We start from the raw sequence: 13,140 nt of genomic DNA, 5'->3' as shown, positions 1-13,140 counted from the left end.
TGGTACTGTGCTCTACACAGTACTGTGTGGCGCCTGGTACTGTGCTCTACACAGTACTGTGTGGCGCCCGGTACTGTGCTCTACACAGTACTGTGTGGCGCCTGGTACTGTGCTCTACACAGTACTGTGTGGCGCCTGGTACTGTGCTCTACACAGTACTGTGTGGCGCCTGGTACTGTCCTCTACACAGTACTGTGTGGCGCCTGGTACCGTGCACTGCACAGTACTGTGTAGCGCCTGGTACTGTGCTCTACACAGTACTGTGTGGCGCTCGGCACTGTGCTCTGCACAGTACTGTGTGGCGCCCGGTACTGTGCTCTACACAGTACTGTAGTCTCAGGTACTGTGCTCTACACAGTACTGTAGTGTCAGGTACTGTGCTCTACACAGTACTGTAGTGCCAGGTACTGTGCTCTACACAGTACTGTAGTGTCAGGTACTGTGCTCTACACAGTACTGTAGTGCCAGGTACTGTGCTCTACACAGTACTGTAGTGTCAGGTACTGTGCTCTACACAGTACTGTAGTGTCAGGTGCTGTGCTCTACACAGTACTGTAGTGCCAGGTACTGTGCTCTACACAGTACTGTAGTGCCAGGTACTGTGCTCTACATAACATTATAGTACCATGTACTGTGCTCTACACAGTACTGTAGTGTCAGGTACTGTGCTCTACACAGTACTGTAGTGTCAGGTACTGTGCTCTACACAGTACTGTAGTGTCAGGTGCTGTGCTCTACACAGTACTGTAGTGTCAGGTGCTGTGCTCTACACAGTATTGTAGTGCCAGGTACTGTGCTCTACACAGTACTGTAGTGTCAGGTGCTGTGCTCTACACAGTACTGTAGTGTCAGGTACTGTGCTCTACACAGTACTGTAGTGTCAGGTACTGTGCTCTACACAGTACTGTAGTGTCAGGTACTGTGCTCTACACAGTACTGTAGTGCCAGGTACTGTGCTCTACACAGTACTGTAGTGTCAGGTACTGTGCTCTACACAGTACTGTAGTGCCAGGTACTGTGCTCTACACAGTACTGTAGTGTCAGGTACTGTGCTCTACACAGTACTTTAGTGTCAGGTGCTGTGCTCTACACAGTACTGTAGTGCCAGGTACTGTGCTCTACACAGTACTGTAGTGTCAGGTACTGTGCTCTACACAGTACTGTAGTGTCAGGTACTGTGCTTTACACAGTACTGTAGTGCCAGGTACTGTGCTCTACACAGTACTGTAGTGTCAGGTACTGTGCTCTACACAGTACTGTAGTGTCAGGTACTGTGCTCTACACAGTACTGTAGTGCCAGGTACTGTGCTCTACACAGTACTGTAGTGTCAGGTACTGTGCTCTACACAGTACTGTAGTGTCAGGTACTGTGCTCTACACAGTACTGTAGTGTCAGGTACTGTGCTCTACACAGTACTGTAGTGTCAGGTACTGTGCTCTACACAGTACTGTAGTGCCAGGTACTGTGCTCTACACAGTACTGTAGTGCCAGGTACTGTGCTCTACACAGTACTGTAGTGTCAGGTACTGTGCTCTACACAGTACTGTAGTGTCAGGTACTGTGCTCTACACAGTACTGTAGTGCCAGGTACTGTGCTCTACACAGTACTGTAGTGTCAGGTGCTGTGCTCTACACAGTACTGTAGTGTCAGGTGCTGTGCTCTACACAGTACTGTAGTGTCAGGTACTGTGCTGTACACAGTACTGTAGTGCCAGGTACTGTGCTCTACACAGTACTGTAGTATCAGGTGCTGTGCTCTACACAGTACTGTAGTGTCAGGTACTGTGCTCTACACAGTACTGTAGTGCCAGGTATTGTGCCCTACACAACATTACAGTACCATGTACTCTGCTCTACATAATACTGTACTGCTAGGTACTGTGCTCTACACAACATTACAGTACCAGGCACTGTGCTCTACACAATACTTAGCACTAATCAGTACTCAGCGCTACCCAGTACTCGGGATATTTTACCAACATCAGGTAAAGAGTTGCCGGTTTTTTAATAAAGTTAAAAAGTCAGGCTGTATTTCTTAGTTCAATAAACATCTCTGGTAATTTTTTTATGTCTCGTCAATAGGAGCTGTCTGATTCCCACTTCACAAAAAATATTAATTATTAAATAAAATATAATTCACTAGCACCACCAGTTTACATATGTATAAATAAAAAGTTAATTTAGGAAGAAAATCTAATTCACAAAGTTTATATTCAAAATCTGGTCGTTTATATTAGATGTTCGTCGATTAAACATCACTGAAACTTAACAGTATCAAAGACATCACTGTCAACTTCCATAGATCTAGACACAAGTTATGAGCAGATTACAGAACAGGAGGATCAAACCTATGGTAGACGCGTCCTAAAACTTCCAAGTCTGCCGTGAAATCGACCCCTATCCGTTATGTGATTTATTTGCAATAGCTTTATTAAGAGTTCGTAAGTCATAACTACGTTACACATGATCTTCGAAACCCATTACCAAAAATGACTGTGCTACTCCTGGGAACCTACACTGTCTCACACTGGACCAGAACGAAACAGCAGTTAACACTCTGAAACTAGAACAAGCTAGGAAGAGGTGGGTAGAAGAAGCAGCTATTCAGAGATTATATATAACAGAGCAGAACAGAGGATCTCTCGCAATTGGACAATACAGAATATTGTAATCATTTTTCATTTCACCCCTTGGGTATTTTCACGAAAAAAACGTTAGTCTTTAACTATATGCTATACCTTAATCAAACATTATATATTCAAGGGACCAGTGCAGATTTTAGGACCACCTTGTCATCACTGGTCGAGTCCTTTCCGCCCCCTGAGATGTTTATGTGTTATGATTTCTCGAGTCAGATTTAAGATCTTTTCGTGAAAGGCCAAGTGAATATTTTTATGTTATTAAAATGCTTCAAGATTTTTTTTCTATTTACTAAAATATTTAGTGTTTCCGAAGATGGCTTCGAGATTTTGAAAAAAGGCTCTGGTCATTTATTTAGGATTCGCATCTAAATCCATGAGAGCTAAACGAATAATATAAAAGCCTCTTCAATATTCTTCATATATATATATATATATATATATATATATATATATATATATATATATATATATATATATATATATATATATATATATATATATATATATATATATATATATATATGCAATAAGATCACAGTAAACAGGTGATTTCAGAATATGCCAAACAACCTCTCTGAAAGAATAGAGAAATTTTCTTGGGTAGAATAGTTTGTTGGTGAGTTGTGCAAAGGACCTGTCCAGTTGGGTCGGCGCGCGTCAGGTGTTTAACCGTTGTGGGATCTGATAGTGAGGTGTTGGCCAGACCCCCTTATATACCTTCCTTGGATGCTTTACTTTCATAGTTCCTTGATAATGTGAGTAGTCACGAAAGCGCTTGGAATTTCTCTATTCTTTCAGAGTGGTTGTTTTGCATATATATATATATATATATATATATATCTCAAGATCAAGCCTTTCTCACAGACAATTTTCCAGAAGTATAGATCTTGATCATGTCTCTTTGAAAAGAGCACCAACATATGGCTGTCTTCAAGAAGGCGCTGGACAGGCACCTAGTCAGTACCTGCCCAGCCGGGCTGTGGTTCGTATGTCGGTTTCCGTGCGCCTGACGGTAACAACCTGGTTGATCAGGCCCTGGTTCACCACGAGGCCTGGTCACAGGCTGCGGGAGCGTTGACCCCCGAAACCCTCTCCAGGTAATATATCAGCGGAAGAGAGAGAAATTAAACAAGGAAGATTCATTACCGCATGACAAAATAATATTTTAGCAGCTTAAGTTAATCAGGAACCTCACTTAACACTCGTCCACTTAATTCTCCTACACCTGCCCCTCTCCCTCGCTGCGATGATGTATATCACCTGATACTCTGGTGCTTCTTTCATCGACTTCATGCACGTTTGTTCCAAGTAAAATATTGGCCTAATGTGGTGTTTTTACCCATGGTCTTTAAAATAGATAAAAAAACTCAAATTCTCGCATGATTCTTACTCATTATGTACTTGTGTCCTATAGCTGCCGTGGTGGTTCGAGCCAGCGCTCTTCTGGGCTTACTTCCTCGGCTACTCTAACTCGGCCCTCAACCCTCTGCTCTACGGTGGCTTCAGTGACAACTTCAGACTGGGCTTCAAGAAGATCCTGGGTCGTCGCCGCAGAGCCTCAGGTGTGGTCGACGTCTCTCTGCACGACTGTCGTGGTTCCCGGCCCTCTGAGTGCTTCCTGAGACACTATGATATGTGATGTTACCCTTCCTCCCCATCCCCTCCTGTGTGAGGTGCCTCCCCACCCCTTCCTGTGTGAGGCGCCTCCCTCACTCTCCTGTTTGATGTGTCTCCCTCACTCTCCTGTTTGAGATGTTTCCCTCACTCTCCTGTTTGAGGTGCCTCCCTCACTCTCCTGTGTGAGGTGCCTCCCCACCCCTCCTGTGTGAGCCGCCTCCCTCACTCTCCTGTTTGAGGTGTCTCCCTCACTCTCCTGTTTGAGGTGCCTCCCTCACTCTCCTGTTTGAGGTGTCTCCCTCACTCTCCTGTGTGAGGTGTCTCCCTCACTCTCCTGTTTGAGGTGCCTCCCTCACTCTTCTGTGTGAGGTGCCTCCCACCCCTCCTGTGTTAGGTGCCTCCCTAACCTTGCTGTGTGAGGTGCCTCCCTCACCCTCCTGTGTTAGGTGTCTCTCTAACCCTCCTGTGTGAGGTGCCTCCCTCACCCTCCTGTGTGAGGTGCCTCCCTCACCCTCCTGTGTGAGGTGCCTCCCTCACCCTCCTGTGTGAGGTGCCTCCCTCACCTTCCTGTGTGAGGTGCCTACCTCACCCTCCTGTGTGAGGTGCCTCCCTCACCCTCCTGTGTGAGGTGCCTCCCTCACCCTCCTGTGTGAAGTGCCTCCCTCACCCTCCTGTGTGAGGTGCCTCCCTCACCCTCCTGTGTGAGGTGCCTCCCTCACCCTCCTGTGTGAGTTGCCTCCCTCACCCTCCTGTGTGAGGTGCCTCCCTCACCCTCCTGTGTGAGGTGCCTCCCTCACCCTCCTGTGTGAGGTGCCTCCCTCACCCTCCTGTGTGAGGTGCCTCCCTCACCCTCCTGTGTGAGGTGCCTCCCTCACCCTCCTGTGTGAGGTGCCTCCCTCACCTTCCTGTGTGAGGTGCCTCCCTCACCCTCCTGTGTGAGGTGCCTCCCTCACCCTCCTGTGTGAGGTGCCTCCCTCACCCTCCTGTGTGAGGTGCCTCCCTCACCCTCCTGTGTGAGGTGCCTCCCTCACCCTCCTGTGTGAGGTGCCTCCCTCACCCTCCTGTGTGAGGTGCCTCCCTCACCCTCCTGTGTGAGGTGCCTCCCTCACCCTCCTGTGTGAGGTGCCTCCCTCACCCTCCTGTGTGAGGTGCCTCCCTCACCCTCCTGTGTGAGGTGCCTCCCTCACCCTCCTGTGTGAGGTGCCTCCCTCACCCTCCTGTGTGAGGTGCCTCCCTCACCCTCCTGTGTGAGGTGCCTCCCTCACCCTCCCTCACCCTCCCTCGCTCATAACATTCCCTCAGACCAAAGAAAGATTGGAACTTCAGTTCATTTTATTGATAATTATATCGAACTGAGAACTTAAAATCAAATTCAGTCTTAATAATGATAGAATTATTTGCTCAGTAATGATGTTCTTAACACTGCTACGTATTATATGCCATTTAGTGTAGTTTAGTCAGTCAACACGTGTTTTATAAGGGTGAAAAATTATCCATTCATTTTATTTATTGCATCATTCCCTCTCGACTTAAAAACCTGATTCCACTCCAACAGCACATCAAATCCCAGAAAACTATTTGTCATCACTCCGACCTAAAATACTCACATATACCTGCTGGATGTGCAAGTCCAAGCCTCCCAATACTCCTCATTTTACCTTTACCTCGGTTATTCCTTTCACCTTCCATCCAACCTCTCAATCAACTTATCTTAAGCTAATCTTACTGCAGTCAAACCCTCTCAACAACATATATTCCTCTCTTCGAATTATTGTTTTCATACCTAACCTTTGTGACATCAGTTTTTCACGTTCCCTTTCTGCCTAATATTGAACGCGGTGTTTCCGGTGTCTTCAGCCTCCTCCTAGTTGCAAATTTAATGGTCGTGACTTTTATCCATTTAAAAGCGTCGGAAATACTACACGATGCTCCTTTCACTTTTTTTTTATTTCTAGTTGCAAATTCCTTTCTTTTCACAGGTTTCTCAATACTCGCTTGTCCTTCATCTTTAAACTATAATGTACATCATCCTTCACAAGCCCATCTTCCAGTTATCTAAATACATTCCAATATTAATGGCATTCAAAAAGCGACAAGTACTATACTTGTAGATGATTAAGACATAAGCAACATTTGGGTGTCTAATGCGCAGCGGGAATTTAATGCAGAGTATAAATTGTGGAAGACGTGAAAAGTATAACTTGAAATGATCAGTCCCTGAACCTTGATCATTGTTCTGTCCCTCAGTAATGACAAATCTAAAGTAGATGGACGAGGATCGTAACGTTAAGCAGTTGCAGACGGAGTCACAGATACGAAAACATTCCCGTGTGTTGCACTTGTGCTTTATTCATCTAAATGCATTCCAATGTTTCATTACTTATACATGTAATGATCATCTTCCTCTCATTCGGGTTTACTTTCATTTTCTTTATTTTACACACACTTCCAAACTCTCTCACCATCCCCTGCAACATCTCTTCTAAATCTCGTAATAGCCTTAAAAAACCATACCCCGGCCTGGATTGAACCCGCGGTCAGAGAGTCTCAAAACTCCAGACCGTCGCGTTAGCCACTAGACCAACTAGAGTTCGTCACGGCCACGCTAGCTGGAGATTCGTCTGTAAAAACTTACATTTGTGGTCACAGTGGTGCCTGTGCTAACCTTCCTATGGTGTAGAAATATACCTAGTTGGACGAATCTTATTGTGGCTAGCTGGTCTAGTGGCTAACGCGACGGTCTGGAGTTTTGAGACTCTCTGACCGCGGGTTCAATCCCGGCCGGGGTATGGTTTGTTTGCAATCGTGTCATTACGATTTCGTGAGTCGTAATAGACTTCTAATACCTACAAACATTATCTATGTCAATTCTCTACTTATATCATATTCCTTTTTGTTTAATATCAGACATTAATTAGCATACTAACATTCACTTCTCTTACAACCTCGTCTATAAACATTAAAGTATCTCTTTGTTTTCAAGTTCATTAATGTAACAGACAACTCCTCTCCCTTTTTTTTTAAGAGAATACGTTCACTTACGTTCTTCAGTGCGCGAAGCACCAACATGCCTTCTGAAGGCTCTCTGCTCTTTGGCAATCATACATCTTTGTCCTAATCACTATTCTAAATATAATTCGACAATACACTTTACCTGACATTCTGAACATGGTTAATCTCAAATATTACGTATATTTTCTTGTTTTTTCTGTCATTAAACAAAGGAATTATACATGCTGTCTGCTAATACCTGGGCAAACTTTCTTCTATCACACACACACACACACACACACACACACACACACACACACACACACACACACACACACACACCCACACACACACACACACAGGACCAGACAGGTCTACAAAGAGACCTGGACAGGCTGGATGTGTGGTCCAGAACTGGCTCCTAGAATTTAACCCCGCCAAATGCAAAGTCATGAAGATAGGAGGAGGGCAAAGAAGACTGCAGACAGAGTATAGGCTAGGAGGCCAAAGGCTGCAAACCTCACTCAAGGAGAAAGACCTAGGAGTGAGTATAATACCGAGTACATCGCCAAAAGCACACATTAACCAGATAACTGATGCGGCATATGCGCGCTTGGCAAACCTGAGAATAGCGTTCCGGTACCTCAGTAAGGAATCGTTCAAGACTTTATACACTGTGTACGTCAGGCCCATACTGGAGTACGCAGCACCAGTTTGGAACCCACACCTGGTCAAACACGTCAAGAAATTAGAGAAAGTGCAAAGGTTTGCAACAAGGCTAGTTCCAGAGCTAAGGGGAATGTCCTATGAAGAAAGGTTAAGGGAAATCGGTCTGACAACACTGGAGGACAGGAGGGTCAGGGGAGACATGATAACGACATACAAAATACTGCGTGGAATAGACAAGGTGGACAGAGACAGGATGTTCCAGAGATGGGACACAGAAACAAGGGGTCACAATTGGAAGCTGAAGACTCAGATGAGTCAAAGGGATGTTAGGAAGTATTTCTTCAGTCATAGAGTAGTTAGGAAGTGGAATAGTCTGGCAAGCGATGTAGTGGAGGCAGGAACTATACATAGGTTTAAGACGAGGTATGATAAAGCTCATGGAGCAGGGGGAGAGAGGACCTAGTAGCGGTCGGTGAAGAGGCGGGGCCAGGAGCTGAGTCTCGACCCCTGCAACCACAATTAGGTGAGTACAATTACTTGAGTACACACACACACACACACACACACACACACACACACACTGAATAAACACACCAATCATTCCAGCACTTTATCCCTCACTTGCGTTCAGCACTTCACTCTTAATCTCTCCCCACCTCGCCTGGATTTTTTTTCGCTTTCAACTATCTTTTTCACTCCTCGCTCTTTACTTATTCTTATATGTCCCAATCACGAAATTTCTGCCTTCATTTCATCATCCACATTCAACAGTCTAGAAACATTCTCTCCAACACTTCCACCTCTTCTTACTCACTCCTTTCGTTTTAAGATACTCGCGTACCACTTACTGTAGTCTAGCCTCATATTCAACGTTAGTATACCACAGTGGCTAAGACCATCAGATGTGTTACTGTGACACTGGAATAAAATCATGATTGCTTGGATTACGATTTTAACGAGTACTAAGTGAATCTTCTTTTTCTACTCACAGTTTAATTATATTTATTGGCCTTAAAGTATGTCATAAACAGTTAAAAATTTCCTTATAGACGGCAGTCTTTAACCTAACCAAACCTGTTTTGAATGATGTAAAGCGAAAAGTTTACTTAAAATCGTTTGGGAGAAATTGAAGTTTGTGTTAGGACGGGTTGCTTACTATTATAGCAAAACAAAATGTTACCTACGTCAAGGTAGGTAACTCTCATAGCGGGGACCTGGCTCAGCAGCCTGGCCAGCTAGCTTTTTCCACTGACCTTCCTTTGAGTCGGAGCTTTTACCCGCCTTCCCTTTCCCCTCAGGAACAGATAAGGATGACTCCGTGTACACGTATGACCCTGTGTCGTCTGAGACTATCGTGTAGTGATCAGATGTGATGCTATACTTCCTTCCACCACCAATGTGTAGTGACGTGCTTCCACCACTGTGTAGTAACAAACTGTGATGTTATACTTTCTGCCATCCCCACTGTGTAGTGACGTGCTGTGATGTCCTTCCTGCCACTACCACTGTGTAGTGATGTGCTGTGACGTTGTACTTCCTGTCATCACCACTGTGCAGTGACGTGCTGTGTTGTACTTCCTGCTACCACTATCGTGTAATGAGGGGTTCTAATATGTCCATCTTCTGTCACCAGCAGTTTATAGCGACGTGCCTTTATGTACACTTCACCACCATTCCGATGTGTTCCAGTGTGATTACCTCTTGCTACCCACTCCCCACGTTGTGTAGTGAAGTGTTCTAACGTGACTACCTGACGTCACCACCAGTGTCCAGTGCGAGCCTTCGTGCATACCAGTGCCTACCCTCTACTGTGTACATCTCACGACCTTACAACTCTGTACAGGACGACTCTCTCTCTTTATCCACAGCGAAGCCTCAGAACTTCTGTTCTCTTCTTGATGATGTTAATACTATATTTACTTCATATTGTGCACCTCTTAATGTTACTCAGTTTTGCCAAATTAATCTTAGTAAATCAATAAAATGACAGTGCCTAATTTACCTCAATCTAACAATAACCTAACTTTTCTTAGTAATGACGTCTCTTAAGCAGTATAATTGTTTGCTAGCAAAAGCTGACCTTATCCGAAGACACCTCAGCTCACTAACCTTGATGCTGTATAGCCCTTGTGGCTTAGCGCTTCTTTTTGATTATAATAATAATCACTAACCTTGTCATCAAACATTTTCAAAAATGAGGAATGTCAAGTCCAAGTATTGCACAAATTTATTTGATATGTATTTGAATTCCATTCTAATAACTGCCTCCTCAAACTTGAAACCTCAGCTCAATATTTTGAAATTAAAAAAAAAAATAGTTTCATCATTCCCATTAATCTTGTGTAAATTAAAATTAATCTTATTTTTTATAATGGTATTTACTAACAGAATTGACTTATTTATATTGCTTTATGGATCCACTCTATTTTATTCTCGGTTCATCTTTAAGTATGACTTACCTTTGTAATATTCTTATTTTTGTATTTACTGATTATAAGGTGATTATCCATTGTCCATCTCTAAATTATTGTGCCATTCCTAAATTATTGTGCCATTCCTAAATTATTGTGCCATTCCATAAAGCTTGCTGTGAGGTAACCCATGAAACTTACTATGAGGTAACTCATGAAGCTTGATATGAGGTAAACCATGAAACTTACTATGAGGTAACTCATGAAGCTTGATATGAGGTAACCCATGAAGCTTGATATGAGGTAACCCATGAAGCTTGATATGAGGTAACCCATGAAGCTTGATATGAGGTAACCCATGAAGCTTGATATGAGGTAACCCATGAAGCTTGATATGAGGTAACCCATGAAACTTACTATGAGGTAACTCATGAAGCTTGATATGAGGTAACCCATGAAGCTTGATATGAGGTAACCCATGAAGCTTGATATGAGGTAACCCATGAAGCTTGATATGAAGTAACCCATGAAGCTTGATATGAGGTAACCCATGAAGCTTGATATGAGGTAACCCATGAAACTTACTATGGGGTAACTCATGAAGCTTGATATGAGGTAACCCATGAAGCTTGATATGAGGTAACCCATGAAGCTTGATATGAGGTAACCCATGAAACTTACTATGAGGTAACCCATGAAGCTTGATATGAGGTAACCCATGAAGCTTGATATGAGGTAACCCATGAAGCTTGATATGAGGTAACCCATGAAGCTTGATATGAGGTAACCCATGAAGCTTGATATGAGGTAACCCATGAAGCTTGATATGAGGTAACCCATGAAGCTTGATATGAGGTAACCCATGAAACTTACTATGAGGTAACTCATGAAGCTTGATATGAGGTAACCCATGAAGCTTGATATGAGGTAACCCATGAAGCTTGATATGAGGTAACCCATGAAGCTTGATATGAGGTAACCCATGAAGCTTGATATGAGGTAACCCATGAAGCTTGATATGAGGTAACCCATGAAGCTTGATATGAGGTAACCCATGAAGCTTGATATGAGGTAACCCATGAAACTTGATATGAGGTAGCCCATGAAACTTGATATGAAATAACCCATGAAGCTTGACATGAGGTAACCCATGAAGCTTGATATGAGGTAACCCATGAAGCTTGATATGAGGTAACCCATGAAGCTTGATATGAGGTAACCCATGAAACTTGATATGAGGTAACCCATGAAACTTGATATGAGGTAATCCATGAAGCTTGACATGAGGTAACCCATGAAACTTGATATGAGGTAACCCATGAAGCTTGATATGAGGTAACCCATGAAGCTTGATATGAGGTAACCCATGAAGCTTGATATGAGATAACCCATGAAACTTGACATGAGGTAACCCATGAAGCTTGATATGAGGTAACCCATGAAGCTTGATATGAGGTAACCCATGAAGCTTGATATGAGGTAACCCATGAAACTTGATATGAGGTAACCCATGAAGCTTGATATGAGGTAACCCATGAAACTTGATATGAGGTAACCCATGAAACTTGATATGAGGTAACCCATGAAGCTTGATATGAGGTAACTCATGATGCTTGATATGAGGTAACCCATAAAGCTTGATATGAGGTAACCCATGAAGCTTGATATGAGGTAATCCGCAAAGCTTGATATGAGGTAACCCATGAAGCTTGATATGAGGTAACCCATGAAGCTTGATATGAGGTAACCCATGAAGCTTGATATGAGATAATCCGTGAAGCTTGATATGAGGTAACCCATGAAGCTTGACATGAGGTAACCCATGAAGCTTGATATGAGGTAACCCATGAAGCTTGATATGAGGTAATCCATGAAGCTTGATATGAGGTAACCCATGAAGCTTGATATGAGGTAATCCATGAAGCTTGGTATGAGGTAATCCATGAAGCTTGATATGAGGTAATCCATGAAGCTTGATATTAGGTAACCCATGAAGCTTGATATGAGGTAACCTATGAAGCTTGATATGAGTTAACCCATGAAGCTTGCTATGAGGTAACCCATGAAGCTTGATATGAGGTAACCCATGAAGTTTACTATGAGGTAACCCATGAAACTTGATATGAGGTAACCCATGAAGCTTGATATGAGGTAACTCATGATGCTTGATATGAGGTAACCCATAAAGCTTGATATGAGGTAACCCATGAAGCTTGATATGAGGTAATCCGCAAAGCTTGATATGAGGTAACCCATGAAGCTTGATATGAGGTAACCCATGAAGCTTGATATGAGGTAACCCATGAAGCTTGATATGAGATAATCCGTGAAGCTTGATATGAGGTAACCCATGAAGCTTGACATGAGGTAACCCATGAAGCTTGATATGAGGTAACCCATGAAGCTTGATATGAGGTAATCCATGAAGCTTGATATGAGGTAACCCATGAAGCTTGATATGAGGTAATCCATGAAGCTTGGTATGAGGTAATCCATGAAGCTTGATATGAGGTAATCCATGAAGCTTGATATTAGGTAACCCATGAAGCTTGATATGAGGTAACCTATGAAGCTTGATATGAGTTAACCCATGAAGCTTGCTATGAGGTAACCCATGAAGCTTGATATGAGGTAACCCATGAAGTTTACTATGAGGTAACCCATGAAACTTGATATGAGGTAACCCATGAAGTTTACTATGAGGTAACCCATGAAGCTTACTATGAGGTAACCCATGAAGCTTGATATGAGGTTACCCCATGAAGCTTGATATGAGGTAACCCATGAAGCTTGATATGAGGTAATTCAT

The 13,140-nt window shown here is 43.4% G+C and overlaps 1 protein-coding gene across 3 annotated transcripts in view; it reads left to right on the top strand.

Annotated features, from left to right (window-relative positions):
• LOC128689104 (allatostatin-A receptor-like) overlaps positions 1-13,140 on the top strand; it is a 50,629-nt gene that overhangs the window by 32,515 nt on the left and 4,974 nt on the right. For 2 of the 3 annotated variants that reach the window (XM_053777224.2, XM_053777222.2), the window contains exon 8: positions 4,058-4,205. In XM_053777224.2, coding sequence (XP_053633199.2) covers positions 4,058-4,205 — 148 coding nt within the window. Of the gene's footprint in view, positions 1-4,057; positions 4,206-9,218; positions 10,569-13,140 lie in introns of those variants that run through there. The other variant, XM_070087326.1, reaches the window with a different exon arrangement.

The sequence above is a fragment of the Cherax quadricarinatus genome, chromosome 21 (genome assembly GCF_038502225.1).
Source record: "Cherax quadricarinatus isolate ZL_2023a chromosome 21, ASM3850222v1, whole genome shotgun sequence".
In the NCBI taxonomy this organism is placed as follows: domain Eukaryota; kingdom Metazoa; phylum Arthropoda; class Malacostraca; order Decapoda; family Parastacidae; genus Cherax; species Cherax quadricarinatus.
Note: the sequence above shows the minus strand (reverse complement) of the source record. Positions and strands in the feature narration are given on the sequence as shown.